The following is a 22,093-nucleotide window of genomic DNA, read 5'->3' on the forward strand; positions in this document are numbered from 1 at the left end:
CACCCGGAGCAGTCTGACGACTGGATTACACGTGAACAAATGGGGACTTTCGCCGGTTGGTTGCAGACACGTGCCATGCATGATGCCGCTATTGAAGATGACCTGTACTTGTTGTCCAAGTTATCATCTTCGAATATAATAACTTTCAAAGGGTACGAGATAAATGGGAATACATTTTACATGATCGCCCAAGATAAGAAGAGCACCAACCAAAACAGTGGTGTCCGCTTTGATGCAGCAACCAAGACGGGAAAGGACACATATTATGGTTACATAGAGGACATATGGGAACTTGACTATGGACGTGGTTTGAACGTCCCTTTGTTTCGGTGCAAATGGGTCAATATGACACAAGGCGGGGTAACAGAAGACCCGTAGTACGGAATGACAACAGTGGATCTCAACAATCTTGCGTAAGCAGATGAACCATTCGTCCTAGCCAATGATGTGGCGCAGGTTTTCTATGTGAAGGACATGTCTACCAAGCCGAGAAAAAGAAAAGATAAGAAGCGAATACATCATACGATGAGCCAAAGCGCCACATAGTTCTTTCAGGGAAAAGAAACATTGTGGGAGTGGATGACAAGACAAACATATCAGAAGATTATGAAAAGTTTGATGAAATTGCTCCATTCAGAATGAATATTGACCCGAGCATCAAGTTAAATGATGAAGATTGTCCATGTTTATGGCGCAAAGGGACACACGCGAAGAAAAAGTTTCACACCCAAAGATCCCACTCTAGGATGTGATCGGCTTCACTGTCATCACTTTCTGCTCTAGTGAGTTTCCGGACTTGTATATGTTTGTAATAGTTAGGGTGCTTACGTGTTTTGGAACTTCAAACGTGCACTTTTGTGCTTCGGACAAACGTGTACCTTTCTGACATTATTTGCTATTTTTCATGCATTTACTGAAATTTTTGAGCTAAATGACCCTGAAATTGAAAAGCACTACAAATGAACTCTGAAAAGGTTGAAAGTTGGCATGGTATCATCATTTCACTGACATAGCATGTGCAAAAAAGTAGAGAGGGTTACGATAAAAACTCGATGCACTTCGTGTACAAAATGGATAATCTCTTTCGAAGTATTAGGGTTTCGGACGAAAACTCATCTGTTACAAAGGCATTTCATTTTTTAAATAACCTAAGTATTACCAAATTGAATATAATGATAAAACACACTAATATTAAACATAAGAAAATAGAATCAATGAAAAATCTATTTTTAAAGTTAAGTTATTCACAAACTAGTGATTCACACAAATTTCAAATAATTCAAATTTAAACTATTCAAATTTTAAAACTACTGGCACTAACAGAAAGTTTGTAATTGTTTGTACCTAAAGCAAAAATATTCACAAAGAAACTCTAAATACAGCAACAGACAATTCAGAAATAAATAAAAGAAATTAAATAAAGCAGAAAATAGAAAAACTAAATAAAAAAAGCCCACTTACTGGGCCACAGCGGCCTGCATACGACTAGAAACCTAACCTGTAGTTGGGCCAGGATGCAGGCCCGCAAGCCCAGTAGGCCCCACAGGGTAGAGTAGGAGAGTTAGGCCCAGAAGGCCTGTATTAGAGATGAGCTCAATGCAGTGCCCGCGCCGGGGCTTATAAACTGGTCTTGGGGCTCCTCAACTAGCGAGGTGGGACGAAACTTGCCGCACCGCACTTGCGCCAGCGCACCGTGACGCCCCCGATTTAATTGTACACTAATCATACACGCAAACGTGTACGATCAAAATCAGGGACTCACGGGAAGATATCACAACACAACTCTACAAATAAAATAAGTCATACAAGCATCATATTACAAGCCAGGAGCCTCGAGGGCTCGAATACAAGTGCTCGATCATAGACGAGTCAGCGGAAGCAACAATATCTGAGTACAAACATAAGTTAAACAAGTTTGCCTTAAGAAGGCTAGCACAAACTGAGATATAGATCGAAAGAGGCACAGGCCTCCTGCCTGGGATCCTCCTAGACTACTCCTGGTCGTCGTCAGCGGCCTGCACGTAGTAGTAGGCACCTCCGGTGTAGTAGGAGTCGTCGTCGACGGTGGCGTCTTGCTCCTGGGCTCCAGCATCTGGTTGCGACAACCAGGTAGAAGGGAAAGGGGGAAAAGAGGGAGAAAAGCAACCGTGAGTACTCATCCAAAGTACTCGCAAGGAAGGATCTACAATACATATGCATGGGTATATGTGTAAAGAGGCAATATCGATGGACTGAACTGCAGAATGCCAGAATAAGAGGGGGATAGCTAGTCCTGTCGAAGACTACGCTTCTGGCCACCTCCATCTTGCAGCATGTAGAAGAGAGTAGATGGTAAGTTCACCAAGTAGCATCGCATAGCATAATCCTACCCGGCGATCCCCTCCTCGTCGCCCTGTTAGAGAGCGATCACCGGGTTATATCTGGCACTTGGAAGGGTGTGTTTTATTAAGTATCCGATTCTAGTTGTCATAAGGTCAAGGTACAACTCCAAGTCGTCCTGTTACCGAAGATCACGGCTATTCGAATAGATAAACTTCCCTGCAGGGGTGCACCACATTACCCAACACGCTCGATCCCATTTGGCCGGACACACTTTCCTGGGTCATGCCCGACCTCGGAAGATCAACACGTCGCAGCCCTACCTAGGCTCAACAGAGAGGTCAGCACACTGGGCTAAATCCTATGCGCGCAGGGGTCTAGGCCCATCGCCCGTTGCTCACCTGCACGTTGCGAACGCGGCCGAAAGTAGACCTAGCCCCCTTAATACAAGCGCGGGCTTACGGTCCAATGCAGCGCGCGCCGCTCAGTCGCTGACGTCAAAAAGGGCTTCGGCTGATACCACGACGTCGAGTGCCCATAACTGTTCCCGCGTAGTTGGTTAGTGCGTATAGGCCAGTGGCCAGACTCAGATCAAATACCAATTACTCGTTAAGCGTGTTATTTTAAAGTAACCGCGAACGCCGACCAGGGCCAGGCCCACCTCTCTCCTAGGTGGTCTCAACCTACCCTGTCGCTCCGCCACAATGTAACAATCGGGGGCCGTCGGGAACCCAGGCCCACCTCTAACGGGATGGAGCCACCTGCCCCTTTAGCCCCCATCTTCAAACAATATCATAAGTAATGTAACAGTATAAGGTATATAGCATATGCCCGTGATCACGTCCCGAAGTGATCACGGCCCAGTAGTATAGCATGGTAGACGGACAAGAGTGTAGGGCCACTGATGGAATGCTAGCATCCTATACTAAGCATTTAGGATTGCAGGTAAGGGTAACAACTGTAGCAACAATGACAGGCTATGCAACAGAATAGGATTAACCAAAAGCAGTAACATGCTACACTACTCTAAAGCAAGCAGTAGAGAGAAGGAATAGGCGATATCTGGTGATCAAGTGGGGGGCTTGCCTGGAAGCTCAGCCGAGAAGGAGGGGTCGTCAACTCCGTAGTCATACTGGGTGGCAGCGGCGTCAGTCTCGGTGTCTAACGAGAGAAGAGGGGGAAGAAACAATAAATATAATGCAAACATAAGCATAGCGATGCATGACATAACAATGCATGGTGCTAGGTGTGACCTAACGCGGTAGGGGGTGATACCGACGAAGGGCCAACTTTACAACGATATTCAATGGGATCTACAGGCTTTAAATATAAAGAGAAACATAAAAAAAACAATCCAACAAAGAGGTGCATAGTCCAAAAATAGGAAGAACGCATTGGAATTGTCCATGCATTAACATGGAATATGCGATAGGATACGATGGACAACAAAGAACAGGTAGAAAAACTATACAACTTGAATGCCCAAAGGTGAAGTGAGAAATCATGAAATACTATAATACCGAGGACAGGAAATAAATTAACAAACATATATGATGTATAAGGTGTATAAGGGGCCATGGATGCGGATTAAAAAAATATCAAAAGGTACCGTTTGTACCTTTTTTAGCTCCTCGAGTTTACTAGTGTAGACTGCTTCAGTCTCATCATCACCTTCTTCATAAAGCCACTCTTCTGTCTGTTGTAGATTAACTGAAATTTCTTCCCTTTCAGAATCAGTAGCAAAGATCTGATACCTCTCAGAAAGCTAGAAAACAATTTATCAGAGAACAGAACTTTAGGATGGGAAAGGAATTGGGAAAACACTCTCAGAGTGCCACCTTATTACGAGTGTCATACACGTAGGATTCCAATGCGTTCTTCCTCTCTTTCGTTCGCATGACAAGTTTATCCTGATAGGCCAGTTGTTCTTTCTCTTGAGCTTCCAGCAATTCCTGCTTGCCCATTTCACCATAAATAGATTCATCAACTTGCAAGTCCTGCCGCTGCATTGGCCGTTCATTTCTTGATTTGTGATCCTGCACATAATAACAGTTGTCACACCTAGTTAGTTGGGCAATAATTGAAAGATGACAGTTTGAAGGGTCAGACCCCAGCGGTAGGTTGTGCTACCCTACGCCAATGACGGTAGAAAAATGGTCAGATCCCGAAATTTTTACAAACCAGAGTCAGATCTGGCTCAACTTTTCGAAAAGGGTCAAAACAGCAAAATTTGTCTCCACGTGCGAGACAACCAGGTCTAATTCGGCTGGAAGTAGGTCAAGGAACGAAAAAAACAGAGTCGAGGAAATTGGTCAAGCTGATTGAAATCACATCTTAGTAGAACTTCTATATATTAACTAAGCATCTATGACCACCAAAAGTGCTTTACATGCACTGGTAGAAAATGGGCCTTTAGTCCCGGTTTGCAAAGGCCATTAATCCCGGCTGTGCAACCGGGACTAAATATGCGCGACTAAAGCCCCCCCCCTTAGTCGCGCCTCTTACGAACCGCGACTAAAGGCCCGTCCACGTGGGCGCCAGGAGTTCGTCGGGGCGGAGGACCTTTAGTCCCGGTTCTCGTGGCTAACCGGGACTAAAGGCCTCCTCCGCGGGTTTAGGGTTTTAGCCCCCCTAAACCTGGTTTCTTTTTAATTTGTAGTGTTTTATTTCTTTTATATTTTATTTTGTGTTTTATTTTAATTTTGATGAAGTTTCAGTACACATATTCTACGCTACTATATACATGCATATGAAATTTCAAACAAGAAGAATTCAAGAGGAATATATAATATATATTCAATCTCGGGTGACCATATACAACTTCGAACAAGTTTCCATACACAATTAGGATGGATGACCATATACAACTTCGAACAAGTTTCAATCTCGGGTATGCATATAAATTTCTTCGTCCTCGGTATAGTGTTCTCCTTTAGGATTGATGACTTCCCTCATGAAAAATCCTGCTAATTCTTCTTGAATTGGTCGGAAGCGAGCTTCTGGACTAAGCCTCCTCCGCAAGTTATCCGTCGCCTTCCGCACGCTATCCGATGCCTTCTGCTCAGAGGTGTGTCTCCGGATGTTCTCACAAACATAGTATCCACATAGATTGGTCCCCGGTGGCTGCTTATCCACATTAACTAACCTTCTAAAATCTAGCTCATGTTTGAATTCACCGACAATTTCTTCTGAGAACCGTCTCCAAACCCTACAGGGCAAAGAAAATTAAATGAACAAGGGAGTTATTAGTTACTTGATATTAGGAAATGAACGAAAGAGACCGATCGATATAGAGCTCAAATGATTGAAAATAATTACTTTTGCAGCATTTTTCTCATGTCGGCCCAACGCTTTGGATCCGAATCCATAGAGTCCATGATTAGAACTCTGGAGGTGTGAAGTTCAATATTTAGCAGAATCCAGTGGAACCTGCGGACACGTTACATGCACAGTCATGCATAACTCATCGATTAGACATACCATGCATGGAGTAAACAAAAGAGAATGGGCACAAGAGAGAAACACTCACCCAAAATGGTAAGGAAATAGAATATGACTTTTGAGTTGATGCTTTCTAAGAAACTTGTACAAGTCTTTCTCCATGTCTTCGGGGTGATTTTGTAACACATGTCCATTAACGATATGTGAGGCAATGAACCCAACATCATGGATGTTTCTTATTTTGCATTCCCAAATCTTCAATATGCATAATAGCGTACGCAACAATATAGTTAGGACAATATATATATATATATATATATATATATATATATATATATATATATAGTGCAGGCAATGAAGAACGAGATGAGGTAGAAATAAATCACTTACAGAACGTAGCAACTCAGGATAGATTTGTCGAGCTCGCGCAGATTGAACAGCTCGAACAATTCACTCATATGAACTTGTACAGAGTACCGTTTGGTGTGATGCTCCTCTGTAACATCCGCATAAATATATTCTTTGTCGGCCCATGTTATGAATTGCTTGTACCAACGTAGCAGATTTCGCATTTGTGGTGGTAGACTCTTTTCCCGCGCAGGCTCGACGAGAGGCCCATTCCGCACATATTGTAATGCTATCTCACATACTGGCGCATGCTCAAGGCCTAAGAAGGCACGAAGAGTCAAACCCATCTCGGACGCTTGTTTCATGGCACTCGCTACAGTCAATCCAAGTGCTGCCGCAGCTGCTATGATCTCGGGGTCCTCTTCCGGACCGGCTTTCACTATGAGCGGGGGGATCGATTGTTTATTCTGCATCCCGAGCTGGTCAACTTGTTTCCCGCATTTTTTACTTTCTTCTTTCTCCTCCTTCAATATTTTTGCTTGCCTACGAAGTTCACGTCCATAGTCGTCAGGCATATTCAGCTCGGCTTGGGACGGTGTTGTCAAAAAATCCTTAGCCCACTTCTTTTGCTTCTCAGTGAATACTTGCTTGGGCTCAGGCTCTTTTTTCGCCTTCGTATCTGCCTTCCATTTCTCATAATGAGCAGACGCGGCCAATTTGGTTTCAGCTTCACTAAGTTCCCAAGGCCTTGGGAGGAGAGGCTTCAGTGATGGCTCCGGTACCCTTGTGGTCTTAGGTACATAAGGGTCCGGGTTAATAGTCCAGGAGCGGGTTTCCTTGCTGTCCGCCTGCTTCTGCTTCTTCGCCGGAGGTGGATTGGGGGGCGTCGTACCCGCCGGAGGAGGATTGGGGGGCGTCGTACCCGCCGGAGGTTGTGGATCGGGGGACGGCGTCGAATGGCGTGAAGGAGGTGTAGGTGAACCACCACGACCACCACCACCGCCACCACCACCACCACCACCATCGGAGGGGGGTGGACTTGTTAGCCTTGCCGCCTCGCCTGGAAACACTATGTACTTCTTTTTCCATAGAATGATCTGGCGCTTGACATCTCCAAGTCTTCTCTCCCCTTCGGGTGTAGCTTTGTCAATCTCCAGGTCCTCAAACTCTTGGACTATGTCTTCCACCGTGACACGAGCATAGCCATATGCAATGGGGTTGTTGTGGTGGAGTGCTCCAGGTGTACAGGGTAAAGCACTGCCGGTAGCTACCTTCGTGGAAACGTTCCCCACGGGATAATGCAGATCACATTCTTTCATCTCCTTTACATCATCCACGGGGTAGTGAGGCTCCGGTGCACGAATCTCGATCATCGGTGCATTAGCACCAGGCGGGGCATCCGTGGAAGCCACGCTGCTTCTCCGCTGCTGGCTTCCGCGATCCGCTTCATGATCTTCATGCGGCCCTGCAGCCGATTTTTCTTTTACTAGTTCATGCACGGTCTGCTTCAACTCATGGAGTTCCGATGCAAACTTCGCCAAAAGATCTGCATCCCGGTCCGTCTTTCTCTTACGGCTTCTGTAACAGTACGGGTCATTGTCCTGGGAAAACCCTACTTTCCATGGAACTCTGCCTTTGCCTCGTACACGTCCTCCGTGTTCATCATTCCCGAGGGCTGTTGTCAGTGCGTCTTTCTCTCTGTTGAACTTGATCAAGCCCTTTTGAGCTAGGGTCATTGCGTCAATAAGGGCTTGGGTGGGAGCAAACTTTTTCTTCCGGTGAACACACACCCCTGTCTCCGGGTCTAGCGATCCCCCATGCCCGTACCACCAGCTTTTGGCCCTTGGGTCCCATCCCTCTGTACCTAGAGGGATTCCTCGCACCCTCAGGTCCTCCTCCATCTTCTGCCACTTAGGCTCCGAAAGGCGGTATCCTCCTGGCCCCATAATATGATGGAACTTTTTCTTACTCGCATTATCCTTATTTTTTTCGATATTTCCTTGAAATGCTCCGATTTCTTTTGCCTCACAAATTCTGGCCAATCATCTTTCAGTTTCTCATGTTGTCCATTGAAATCCGGAGTCTTGCCCTTGTTGACATAGTCACAGGTTAAATTTTTCTTGAAGTTCCGGAATGTTTCGCCCATCTTCTGAAGAGCGAACTCTTTAACTAGCCTCCTCCTCTCACGTCCACCCGGAACCTCGTTACCGAATTCATCGACTTTGTTGTATTCCGGAGGTAGAATGAAATGTTCCATAAGCTTTCTCCAGCAATCCTTTTTCGTTCTCTTGTCGACAAAACTGAAACCAAGACGTGCCTTCTTTGGCTCCTTCCATTCCTGGACGGTGATCGGGACGTTGTCTCTAACAACGACTCTGCATTGGTTGATAAACTTTGAGGTGTGCTGTAGGGGCTTGCCGGTTTCACTGACAAAATCAATGGCATATGTTTCTCCTGTTTTCATCGCCTTGGATTTGCCACGCTTTGTCGTACTCGATCCGGCCGAGGGCTAAAAAAAGAAAGAGAGTCGCGCGCGTTAATACATACGTATTCACATTTCAGTAAGTTTGTATCACGAGAGGCTCAATGTATATATATACCTCGCCGGAGGTGGTTGCTACTTGCAATTCGAGATCGTCGTTTGTTGACGGTTGACCTCCGTCGACAATGTCCGTTCCTTCACCTTCTTGATCATCGACAATGTCTGTTCCACCGTCAAGGTTTAGAAAAGAAGAGACTACATCCTCTTCTTGCTCATATTCTGAGCCCGGCACATAAGGAATCTCGTTGTTTATGATGCCCATTAAATAACGTTCAGCCTCCGGATCCCTAAGGGGCTCGGCTCTATCGTCCGCCATATGTCACTCCTGCATGTAGTAAAAATTAATTAAGTATAAAGGAATTAAAAAATAAGATTAAGGGGACATAGAGGAGGAGCAGCTACGGTTGAATGATTAAGAGCTATTAAAAAATAAAATTGATGTTTTTCCTTTTGTTTTTCCTTTTCTTTTTCTCTCTGCTCTCTCTTTCCTTTTCTTTTTCCTTTTCTTTTTCCTTTATACAATTATTCCCAAATAAATTTCCTTTTCTTTTTCCTTTTCTTTTTCCTTTTCTTTTCCTTTTCTTTTTCCTTTATACAATTATTCCCAAATAAATTCCTTTTCTTTTTCCTTTTCTTTTTCCTTTTCTTTTCCTTTTCTTTTTCCTTTTCTTTTTCCTTTTCTTTTCCTTTTCTTTTTCCTTTTCTTTTTCCTCTCTGCTCTCTCTTTCCTTTTCTTTTTCCTTTTCTTTTTCCTCTCTGCTCTCTCTTTCCGTTTGTTGACGCCAGGCGGCGGCGGGCGCCGGAGGACGGCAGGCGGCGGCGGGAGGCGGAGGACGGCAGGCAGGCGGCGGCGGGCAGGGCAGGGGCAGGGGCAGCGGTGGCGGCGGCAGCGCGCAGGGGCAGCGGTGGCGGCGGCGCGCAGGGGAAGGGGCGGCGGCGCGCAGGGGCAGGGCAGGGGCGGCGGCGGCGGTGCAGGGCAGGGCAGCGGCGGCGGCGGCGCGCAGGGGCAGGGCAGGGGCGGCGACGGCGAGCAGGGCAGGGTAGGGGCGGCGGCGGCGTAGGGCAGGGGAAGTGGGGGCGGCGGAGCTCACTGGGGGCAGGGCGTCGGCTTTGATCGGCGTCGGGGCAGCAGCCTGGCGGCGTCGGCGTCGATCGGCGTCGGGGCAGGGCGTCGGCGTCGAGAGGAGAATGGGAGGTGGGGGAAAATTTACTAAGTGCTGTATATATAGAGAGAGCATTAGTCCCGGTTGGGGAGACCAACCGCGACTAAAGGTACCCTTTAGTCCCGGTTGGGGAGACCAACCGCGACTAAAGGTACCCTTTAGTCGCGGTTGGTCTCCCCAACCGGGACTAAAGGGTACCTTTAGTCGCGGTTGGTCTCCCCAACCGGGACTAAAGGTTCTTTCGCACCGCTTTCGTTCCCGCGCGGAAAGAGCCTTTAGTCGCGGTTCGTGTCACGAACCGCGACTAAATGTCCTTTTTCATATACTAATTCAGAAAATTCAGAAAAATAAAACTAATTCATTTTAAAATCTTAAAAATAGAAATAATATATCAAAAAATTCAGAAAAATAAAACTAATTCATTTTAAAATCTGAAAAATAGAAATAATATATCAAAAAATTCAGAAAAATAAAACTAATTCATTTTAAAATCTTAAAAATAGAAATAATATATCAAAAAATCCAGATAAATAAAACTAATTCATTTTAAAATCTTAAAAATAGAAATAATATATCAAAAAATTTAGAAAAATAAAACTAATTCATTTTAGAATCTTGAAAATAGAAATAATATATCAAAAAATTCAATAAAATAAAACTAATTCATTTTAAAATCTTAAAAATACAAATAATATATCAAATACAAATCATCCGGATTCGCCATCGTACGTTTTAATTCACATGATCCATTCAACAAAGTTTGGTACAATAAATTATTACACATCAATTCTTCCCTTGTGTCCCTGCTTGCTTACGATTGTGCCGTATCCATGGAGCATCCTCATCATTTAACTTAATGCTTGGGTCAGTGTTCACTTTGAAGGGCGTAATTTCACCAAACATATTATAATCTTCTGACATGTCTGTCTTGTCCTCCACTCCCATGATGTTTCTTTTCCCTGAAAGAACAATGTGGCGCTTTGGATCATCGCATGATGTACCGATCGTTTTCTTATCTTTCCGTTTCCTCGGTTTGCTACTCATGTCCTTCAAATAAAAAACTGAGCGACATCTTTGGCAAGGACGAATGGTTCGTCAAGGTAACCAAGATTGTTGAAATCCACCATTGTCATTCCGTATTGCTCGTCCACCTTTACCCCACCTCCTGTTAGCTTGAACCATTTGCACCGGAACAAAGGGACCTTAAAGGAGGGTCCATAGTCAAGTTCCCATATCTCCTCTATGTAACCATAATATGTGACCTTTTGCCCATTCTCGGTTGCTGCATCAAAGCGGACACCACTGTTTTGGTTGGTGCTCTTTTTATCTTGGGCGATGGTGTAAAATGTATTCCCATTTATCTCGTACCCTTGGAAAGTCGTTATAGTCGAAGATGGTGTCTTGGCCAACATGTACAGCTGATCTCCAACATCATTTTCATTCATTAAATGTTTTCGCAACCAACTGCCGAAAGTCTCCATGTGGGCCTTTCTAATCCAGGATTCAGGCTTCCCCGGGTTGTCCGAGCGTAAAATATTCTTGTGTTGCTCGAAGTACGGAGCCACCAAGCTGGAATTTTGCAGAACTGTGTGGTGTGCTTCAGTCATAGAATGACCGTCCATACATATCGTTGATTTCCTTCCGATCGTGCCTTTTCCACTTAGTCTCCCCTCGTGCCGCGATTGAGGAATACCAATCAGCTTAAGGTCAGGAACATAGTCAATACAGAACTCAATTACCTCCTCATTTCCATAGCCCTTGATGATGCTTCCTTCTGGCCTAGCACGGTTACGAACATATTTCTTTAATACTCCCATGAACCTCTCAAAGGGGAACATATTGTGTAGAAATACAGGACCGAGAATGGAAATCTCTTCGACTAGGTGGAGCAGGAGGTGCGTCATAATATCAAAGAAGGATGGTGGGAACACCAACTCGAAACTGACAAGGCATTGGACCACATCGTTCTGTAACCGTGGTAGATCTTCTGGATTGATTACCTTCTGAGAGATTGCATTGAGGAATGCACATAGCTTCACAATGGCTACTCGAACATTTTCCGGTAGGAGCCCCCTCAAAGCAATCGGAAGCAATTGCGTCATAATCACGTGGCAGTCGTGAGACTTCAGGTTTAGGAACTTTTTGTCCGCCATGTTTATTATTCCCTTTATATTCGACGAGAAGCCAGACGGGACCTTCATACTGCTCAGGCATTCAAAAAAATGACCTTCTCTTCTTTGGTAAGAGCGTAGCTGGCACGACCTTGAAACCATTCCGGATGCCGGTCATCTGGGTCTTTCAAAAGTTGCTGGTCCTGCCGTGCTTCCTTTGTATCATTTGTCTTTCCATACACGCCCAAGAAGCTTAGCAGGTTCACGCAAAAATTCTTCGTAACATGCATCACGTCGATTGCAGAGCGGACATCTAGGACTTTCCAATATTCTAGCTCCCAAAATATAGATTTCTTCTTCCACATGGGTGCGTGCCCGTCAACTCCCCGCGGAACTGATTGTCCGCCAGGACCCTTTCCAAAGATGACTTTCAAATCCTTGACCATATCAAATATCTCAGCACCAGTACGTTCCGCAGGCTTCGGCCGGTGATCTGCCTTGCCGTTGAAATGCTTGCCTTTCTTTCTTACGTTATGATTTCGGGGAAGAAATCGATGATGACCCAGGTACACGTTCTTCTTACAATTACCCAAATGTACACTTTCAGTCTCATGTAAGCAGTGCGTGCATGCATTGTATCCCTTATTTGTCTGTCCCGAAAGGTTACTGAGAGCAGGCCAATCGTTGATGGTTACAAAAAGCAACGCTCGTAGGTCAAATTCCTCTTCTTTGTGCTCATCCCAGACACGTACACTAGGTCTGCTCCACAACTGTAAAAGTTCATCAACTAATGGCCTTAGGTACACATCGATGTCGTTCCCGGGTTGCTTTGGACCTTGGATGAGCACTGGCATCATAATGAACTTCCGCTTCATGCACAACCAAGGAGGAAGGTTGTAGATGCATAGAGTCACGGGCCAGGTGCTATGGCTGGAGCTCTGCTCGCCAAAAGGATTCATGCCATCAGTACTTACACCAAATCTTATGTTCCTTGTGTCAGCTGCAAAATCTTTGAACACTCTGTCGATCTTTCTCCATTGCGTTCCATCAGCGGTGTGTCTCAACTCCCCGTCGGACTTACGGTCCTCTTTGTGCCATCGCAACGACTTGGCATGCTTTTTGTTCCTGAACAGACGTTTCAACCGTGGTATTATAGGAGCATACCACATCACCTTGGCGGGAACCCTCTTCCTGGGTTTCTCGCCCTCAACATCGTCACCAGGGTCATCGCCTCTGATCTTATAACGCAATGCAGTGCATACAGGGCATTCATTCAAATTCTCGTATTCACCGCGGTAGAGGATGCAGTCGTTAATGCATGCATGTATCTTCAGAACCTCTAAACCTAGAGGGCAGACAACCTTCTTTGCTTCGTACGTACTGGCGGGCAACTCGTTATTCTTCGGAAACATATTCTTCAACATTTTCAGCAAATTTTCAAATGATGAGTCAGCTACACCTTCCTGTGCCTTCCATTTTAGCAAATCCAGTGTGCAGCTCAGCTTTTTCAGACTATTATCACATCCTGGGTACAACGACTTTTTGTGATCCTCTAACATGCGATCCAAATTCTCCCTCTCCTTGTCAGTTTCGCAGCGTCTCCGTGCATCAGCAATGGTCCGACCAAGATCATCAGCGGGCTCATCATGTGCCTCTTCTTCACCTTCACCTAACCCTTCCCCACCTTCAGCATCATCCTCCATGAAAGTATCACCGAAATGATCATGATAGTTGTCATCGATATCATCCCCTTCTTCATCTTCTTCCATTCTAACCCCTCTTTCTCCATGCTTGGTCCAACAATTATAGCTTCGCATGAAACCGTGCCGAAGCAGGTGCATGTGAACGTCTCTTGAGGAGGAGTAACCATTCTGATTCTTACAGACGGCCCATGGACAGATAATAAAACCTCGCTGCTTGTTCGCATTTGCCACTACGAGGAAATCTTTCAAACCCGTAGTGAACTCGCCGGAGAGTCGGGGACCGTACATCCATTGCCGATTCATCTGCATTATTATTATATAAAGTATATAATTAACCATCATGCATTTGTTAAACTAACTAGCTAGAAATAATACAAATTAAACAATAAACTACACACATGCATATTTTATCAATGACACATGAAAGGTTCAAGTTGCTAACCGCGATCGCGGAGGAAAAATAAATGAGAAAGCTCAAGTGTGGCTCGGACACTTCATATCATGTTTGTTTCATGCTCTCGGGCATTTCATCGAACACCTTGTGTGCACAGGAGGAACCAAAAGCAAACCCACCACCCCCCTTCTGAATTGTGGCTAAGTGAAGTGAGCTGAGTCCTATATATAGGGATGGGCCTTTAGTCCCGGTTGGCCTGGCCAACCGCAACTAAAGGCCTTCGGGCCAGCCTGAGGACCTTTAGTCCCGGTTGGCCAGGCCAACCGGGACTAAAGCCCCTCCCGTCCGCCAGCTGTCGACCGAGAGATAGTTGGTCGCGGGTCTCCTCCCGAACCGCGACTAAAGACCCCTTTGGTCGCGGTTCGATTATTTTAGGGACTAATGGGGCGTATGGAAGCCTCTATTGCTACTAGTGATGGAAAAATAATCCTCTGTCTTTTCACATGTAACCAAGGTTTTCGAGTCGATGAGTCGTTCTGGCCTTCTGGGGTAGCGACTCGTGACGAGCCGAGCCTGGCCGATCGACTAGTCGAGGGGTTTGAGTCCACCCTGGCAATGCGACTCGTCGACTAGTCGTGCTACTAAAAACCAATGCATGTAACTGGACAAATAGCCCTTTGTTTCAACAAAAACACTAACTGCAACCCAAGCTTTAAAAATTCAGATCATGCAGCCCTTCCATGCACAAAAGAACAAAAACCCACTAATGGACACAAAGGAAAAATAATTGTAGGCCCCGCCAGAATGCTGACAAGGAACAAAAGGCATAGATCTACACTCCACTAAAAATAGGCAACCATGCAGGCAAAGTACAAATGTCCCGTTCACAAAAAGAACAATATTCTTGGCCTTATACCATGAGACAAGACAAGGATTAGAATCCCTCATTGGCCAGCCTGCACAACAAGCATATCGCCATACAACCATGCACCTAGCTTTTGGAAAAGAAGAGTGGAAAGGAGGAGAAAAGGGGTTGACCTTCAAATCCGTGAATGGAGACAAGCATGCACAGATCAAAGGAGGCACCGACCAAGGGATCGAGCAAAAGGACGAGGAACCCGGGATAGAGTAATTAACAATCTGCAGGGAAAACAAAAGAAAAACCAGAGATGAGCTGCACCCAACACCAAGAACAGGACATAATAGCACATACCTACAGAGCGACTGGAAGAAAAGGAGACCTGCAACCAAACAAGATCCCAAATCAACGATGAATGCCTAGACGAACGAACAGAACAAGCAGACGACGAGGTGAAGTAAACTATGGTTCTCCTATTGTAGGCGGCGCCGGGAGATGCAACGAGCCACTGGGTATCGCCTCTTCCTCCTCCCTCGCCATCTCTTCTTACAAGAAAGACAAGGCAGGGGGGGCATGGGGAAGGGCGGTGGCTCACCTCAGATCCTCTCGTCCATCCCTGTGGCGGCGCCGCAGTTGACTGACAGCTCGTGCTTGCCCTCTGGTGTGGTTGTTGAGCGCCGAGGAGGAGGCCGAGCGCAGCAGCAATGCAGCCAAAGAACTAAAGGAGGAACCAACCTAGACCAATAGGCAAATACTTCTGACTAATCCTTCGAGTAATCCCCAAGAAAACACCTAAAACAGGGACTGACCCAAACTAACAGACATGCTAATGAAATAGTTTTGAATGGCAGAGTCCAACAACAACAGCACACCCCAAATCCACAGCCACCGGACAAAATAGCTAGGAAAGGCAACCAAAAACTGCTGAGAATCTAGGCATGCTGCAGCATCTCCTGCATAGCAACAAAAATTCCAGAGATCCGACCACCTAATGCATCCAAAGGAATTTAAGCAGATCCGAGGACATCCAAACACCTAGTGGACCCGTACATACGAACTTACCTACATACACTCGTCGTGCTAGAGAGGAAGAAAAGGAAAAGTTCACCAACCAGAAACCTAACATCTCATGGTAGCAGAAAATGGTAGGCTGATCAAATCCGGCACGGATGACACCAACTACAGCAGCTCGAGGCGGTGGAGCTCGGGAGAAATCCCCAGATCTGGTCCAAAACTCGATAAATAATGTTCCTGCAAATACACAGGTCGCGCAACATTGGTTTCTTATGCATTGACAGACTAAGCATATAATTAAACATACAATAAATTGTAGTACTTTGAAAACAGTAGCACACAACTGAACATTTTGGGCAAGTGTACAGAAGGCTTGCATAAACGTCTCAAATTAACAGTAATAACTACAAAGGAAAGGAATTCACAAATAGCATTGACTTGTGAAGATGAACATCTGACAGAACAATCATAGCCAAAATCTGTGCATCTATTCCCGGTAAGAAGATCTACTCTAGGATCTAAGAATCAGAAACGCAGTGTATCCTCCCATGTGGCCAATTGGCCATGTCTGTCTAATCACCATGGATGATCCCGAACTATGAAAGCACCTTGTCTACTTCGTTCCAATAAGGCTGGTTCGCTTTTAACCTCCAGCGAAACTATAAAACCACAATCGGATGTTCCCAATCTCGCACACGACCGCGCAGGCGTACGCCCACGGAAAGAAAAAAAATCCCAACGTTCGACTGAGAAACATTGAGACAGCCAAATTAATCTCCGAGCGTGAACAAATGGAATCACCGCGAATCCAAACCGCTGGACAAGACCATAATCATCTCAGATAGCTTTACATACGCGTGTTGGAACCGAATCGAGCAGAGAGAGAGGGGTTGTGCAACTCGTTTCTCATTATGTGGAGGTTACACAGTTTATATACATACATGGCTCAACAGAAAAAGCTCAACGCAAAGCCTGAAAACTAGCCATATACAAGGCCCACTAACACACGACTAACACGTTCGCTAACACCCCGCCGCAGTCGTGTCGTCATTGTCGTCACTGTTTGGCATGACACAAAGACTGGATCGAAAAGCCTGGAAGACTGATGTTGGCAATCCCTTAGTCATGATATCTGCTAGCTGTTGAGTTGTTGGCACATGTACAATGCGGAATTCGCCGAGGGCCACCTTCTCTCGGACAAAGTGAATATCGAGCTCAATGTGTTTTGTCCGCCGATGATGAACTGGGTTGGTAGACATGTACACAGCTGATACGTTGTCACAGAAGACAACAGTGGCCCGTGAGGGAGAGGAGCCAAGCTCACCAAGGAGCTGCCGGAGCCATACACAATCAGCGACCGCGTTTGCGACGGCACGCTCAGCTTCGGCGCTCGACCGGGAGACGATGGCCTCACGTTTGGAAGACCAGCTGACGAGAGTGTCGCCGAGATAAACGCAATAGCCAAAAGTAGATCGACGAGTGTCAGGGCATCCAGCCCAGTCTGTGTCGGAATATGCGATGATCTCAGTGGACGTGGAGCGTGAGAGACGAAGGCCATGGGTGGCGGTGCCGCGTACATAGCGTAGAATACGCTTGATGATGGCGAGATGACTGTCCCGGGGATCATGCATGTGCAAGCATGCCTGCTGGACGGCGTATGCCAGGTCTGGCCGAGTCATCGTGAGGTACTGTAACCCACCGGCAAGGCTACGATACTCAGAAGGATCGTCGACAGGGTGCCCGGCGTCGGCGGCAACCTTGGGCGAGATGTCAATGGGAGTGGAGACCGGATGGCACTGTGACTTACCGGCGCGCTGAAGAAGCTCCTCGGCGTACTGGGTTTGGTCGAGGTAGAAACCACGCGAGGTGCGCTGCACCCGTATGCCGAGGAAGTAATGGAGAGCGCCCATATCCGTCAACGCGAACTCGTGCTGGAGCTGGTCAACGATGGTGTGAAGGATAGTCAGCGAGGAGGCCGCGAGAACGATGTCGTCGACATAGAGAAGGAGATAGGCGACGTCGTCGCCCCGCCGGAGAATGAATAGTGAGGCGTCGGAGCGCGAAGCGGTGAATCCTATGGTAGCGGCGAATGTCGCAAAGCGATGGAACCAGGCCCTGGGGCCTGTTTGAGACCATACAGAGACTTGGACAAGCGGCAAACATGATCACGACAAGTGGTGTCGACAAAACCAGCGGGTTGATAACAATAAACCGGTTCGTCGAGGACGCCGTGAAGGAAGGCATTCTTCACATCGAGCTGGTGCACTGGCCAGCCGCGGGAGCATGCCAAGGTGAGCACGGTACGGATCGTCGCCGGTTTAACCACCGGAGAGAAAGTCTCGCCAAAGTCGATGCCCGGACGTTGAGCGAAGCCGCGGACAACCCAACGGGCTTTGTAGCACTCGAGGGTACCATCAGCATTTGTTTTGTGCCGGAAGACCCATTTGCCGGTGACGATATTTGTGTGAGGGGGACGTGGAACGAGGGTCCAAGTGGAGTTGGCCATGAGTGCATCAAACTCGGATTGCATCGCCGCACGCCAGTTCGGATCTTGAAGAGCAGAACGAACGGATGTTGGAATAGGAGAGATGACAGAGGCCTGAAGATTTGTGTATTTTGGATTAGGCTGAAAAATCCCGTGCTTAGAACGGGTGATCATGGGGTGAGAGACGTGAGTGGGAGGCGGCTCGGGAGATGCGTGAGAGGTGGGAGGCGTGGTCGCGGGGGGAGGAGTTGGGCCAGCTGGTGGCGTTTGCGGCCCAGGAGGTGGAGAGGGTGTGGGCTGCGGCGACGTAGGTTGCATGGGCGGGCCAGTTGGCGAGGCAGGAGGGGTCGTGTGGGGCGGTGGCCATGCAGGATCGACGTAATCGTCGGGGAGAGGATCGCTAGCTGACCCGTTCGCATCGGAAGGAGATTGAGGCAGCGTTTTGAAAGGAAAAATAGACTCCACAAATGTTACGTGCCTAGAAAATAGGATGCGACGGATGAGAGGGTTGTAACAATGATACCCCTTGCGATCGTCGGGATAACCAAGAAATACGCATGCAGCTGAGCGAGGGGAAAGTTTGTTGGGGGTAGTGGCGAGGAGGTTGGGGTAACAGAGACAGCCAAAGACGCGTAGGTGGCGAAAATCAGGCGTGGACCCAAAAAGAAGTTCGTAGGGTGTGGTGAGAAGATTGGGCTTGCATGGCCGCCTGTTGAGGAGATAGGTAGACGTGGCTAAGGCTTCGGCCCACCAACAGGGAGGCATGGAGGCGTGTAGGAGAAGTGTGCGAACGCCGTTGTTGAGGGTGCGGAGAATCTGTTCGGCCTTCCCATTTTGCTGAGAAGTGTATGGACATGTGAGTCGGAAAAGAGTGCCGTGGGATGCAAGGAGGGATCGGTTGGCGAGGTTGTCGAATTCACGTCCATTGTCGGTTTGAAAGGCGAGAATAGGACAAGAAAATTGGGTTTGCACATAGGCATAAAATGTGACAAGAAGGCCATGAACTTCAGATTTGCGACGAACGGGAAAGGTCCAGACATAATGTGTATAATCATCAAGAATCACCAAATAATATTGATAGCCAGATACACTTAGTTGAGGACTCGTCCATAAATCGCAATGACAAAGTTCAAAAGGGAAAGAGGTATGGGAAGAAGATGAACTAAAGGGGAGTCTGGTATGTTTGCCTAGTCGACACGCATCACAGTGGGTCGAGACACTTTTGTTGAAACTAAAATCAAAATAGGCAGAAGCTTTGGCAAGGACGGCGGCTCCGGGGTGGCCAAGGCGCTGGTGCCACAGGTCGGCGGTGACGGCGGCGGTGAGGCAGTGCTGTGACGGAGCGAAGGTGTAGAGGTCGCCGGAGGAGTCACATCGGAGAAGCACCGTCTTGGTGGCCAGATCCTTAATAGAAAAGCCATATCGGTCAAATTCAATTGAAATGGAATTGTCACGGGTAAAAGCACGAACAGAAACTAGGTTTTTGATAAGAGTAGGGGAGATGAGGATTTCGAGGAGGGAGAGAGGGCGAGAGGTAGTAGGGAAAGAGGTAGAACCGACACCGGTAATGGGTAAAAGAGAACCATTGCCGACGACGATGGAGGAGGGGGAAGAGAGGTTGGGAGGGGAAGGTGTTATACCAGAACCGGAGCTCATGTGGGATGTGGCGCCACTGTCAAAAACCCACTCGCCGCCAGGAGCAGTAGGGGGATGCAGAGCCATCTGGTTCAGCGCGGCGATGAGGGCGGCCTGGTCCCATTGAGGCGAGGACGAGGGCACAGCCGTGGCATGATGAGCTTGAGGCGCCGGCGGCGCGGATGGGCGAGCGCCAAGTATGCCCTGGAAGGTGCCGGCGACTGTCGTGGGAGGGCGCGGCCCGGAGGAAGGTCCACCGAGGATGCCCCCGCCGGAGGAAGAGCCGTCGTGCCCCGTGGAGGGGGTCTGCTTGCGCTGCTTCTGCCGGCCGCGATTCCTGGAGGAGCCGGACGAGCTGCCGGCGGCGGGAGTGTTGGGGACGAGCAGGGCCGAAGGCGGGAGGGCCTGGTGGAAGGAGGCCGACGCTGGAGCGGGCGCCACGGGTCTGGCCGCGAAGTAGGCGCCGGCCTGGGCGAGCAGGGTCGTGCGAGCAGAGACGCGCGCCAGCCTGCTGAGGCGTTGCTCCTCCAGCTAAAGGAAGCCCCGAAGCTTGATGAAGGAGGGCCGGCGACCGCGCGTCATGCGCGGCACCGCATGCTGGAACCGTTCGTCGAGGCCCCGCAGGACGTTGTGGACGAGCTCACGATCTTTGATGCGGTGGTCGAGATCCCGCAGGGTGTCCGCCATTTGCTTGAGCCGGGACGTGTAGTCAACGACCGAGAGATCGCCCTGAACGAAGCTGTGGAATTCGTCCAGAAGGTAGGTGATCCGGGCGTCCCGATTGCTGCGGAAGAGGGAGTAGGCCGTGTCCTTGCGGTCCTCGACGATCTCCAACGTCGAAGGAGTCACGGTGGCATTGTACCAGGAAAGGACGGCGAAGTCGTTGAGCACCCAATCAGAGGTGGCGTGCGCCGGCGACCCGTCGACATGGTCGGTGAGGCCGAACTTGGCGAGCGCAGAGAGAAACTGGCGGCGCCACAGGCCGTAGTTCTCCTTCTCGTAGTCGAGAGTGACGAGAACGTGGTCGCGAATGCGAAGAGATTGGACCTGGATGGTGGGAAGGGTTTGAGTCGCTATTGGAAGATTGAACTGCTCGTCGTCGGAGGAGGAGTCGCCGGCAGAAGAGTGGCTGGAGGAAGAACTCATGGCGGCGTGGGGGAGCGACTCAAACCCTGCTCTGATACCATGTTGGAACCGAATCGAGCAGAGAGAGAGAGGTTGTGCAACTCGTTTCTCATTATCTGGAGGTTACACAGTTTATATACATACATGGCTCAACAGAAAAAGCTCAACGCAAGGCCTGAAAACTAGCCATATACAAGGCCCACTAACACACGACTAACACGTTTGCTAACAACCGTAGTAAATTTGCGAAGGAAAAAAGAGCGGGACGGTGGGGGGATCGACCTCAGCGATGATGGAGAGGACGATGATGGTGCGGCGGGAGAACTGGGTCCGGCAGCGCATCCGCGCGTGCACGATGGCCTCCTCCTTGCACAGGTACTGCAGGCGCTTGTCGTAGTTCTCACAGCCGCCGAGGAGCCCCTCCCCAGCACCCCTCCTCCTCCTTTTCCTTGCCCTTTGCCTCCACCGGCTCGCCTACTCCATCCGCCGCCCTGGAAGCCATTGCCGGGGCTCGCGGATGTGCGCGCCGCGAGGCGGTGGAGCTCGGGAGAAATCCCCAGATCTGATCCAAAACTCTGCAGTGAAAGGCTCACTGAGGATAGGGGAGGCTTGCACGCGCAGGGCGCTACCCTCGACGGCGCTATCTCTGTAGCGAGCGTACCCGAGGGCGTGTCGCCGGCCGCCACGCTCGTACGACTCAGACGGAAAGGGCGCAAATGACGTGCGAAATTCCGCATTTGCCCGTGGCCAACCCACGAATCCACGCGGTGCACCACCGCCAAAAAAAAAGGTACCCACACCCCTCGGGAACATGAGCCAGGCACGCGAAACGGCCCACCGACAGCGAGAGAGAGGGTAGAGAGGGAGGCTGGTGTGAAGAGGAACAACAAGCGGCCACCGACGGTCAGGATCAAAACGAGCAGCGGATCGAACGGCCCACATTTCAAATGCCCT

General features: G+C 48.4%; 1 protein-coding gene across 2 annotated transcripts; it reads right to left on the bottom strand.

Moving 5' to 3' along the window:
• Positions 1–1,752: 1,752 nt before the first annotated feature.
• LOC120969099 (heat shock 70 kDa protein 16-like) lies at positions 1,753–21,880 on the bottom strand. 2 transcript variants are annotated; one of them, XR_012189723.1, is made up of 5 exons: positions 21,422–21,880; positions 15,060–16,131; positions 4,158–4,355; positions 3,938–4,084; positions 1,753–2,092 (listed from the first exon to the last, which is right to left on the bottom strand). XR_012189723.1 is itself a non-coding variant. In XM_045231565.2 (4 exons), the coding sequence occupies exons 1-4, from the start codon at positions 21,479–21,481 to the stop codon at positions 1,859–1,861; spliced, it is 639 nt and encodes a 212-aa protein (XP_045087500.2). In that variant the 5' UTR covers positions 21,482–21,880; the 3' UTR covers positions 1,762–1,858. The 2 variants fall into 2 exon arrangements, 1 of the variants encoding a protein (XP_045087500.2); XM_045231565.2 differs by lacking the exon at positions 15,060–16,131 and having other exon boundaries at positions 1,762–2,092.
• Between the last annotated feature and the right edge of the window lie 213 nt (positions 21,881–22,093).

The sequence above is a fragment of the Aegilops tauschii genome, chromosome 7, assembly GCF_002575655.3.
Source record: "Aegilops tauschii subsp. strangulata cultivar AL8/78 chromosome 7, Aet v6.0, whole genome shotgun sequence".
In the NCBI taxonomy this organism is placed as follows: Eukaryota; Viridiplantae; Streptophyta; class Magnoliopsida; order Poales; family Poaceae; genus Aegilops; species Aegilops tauschii.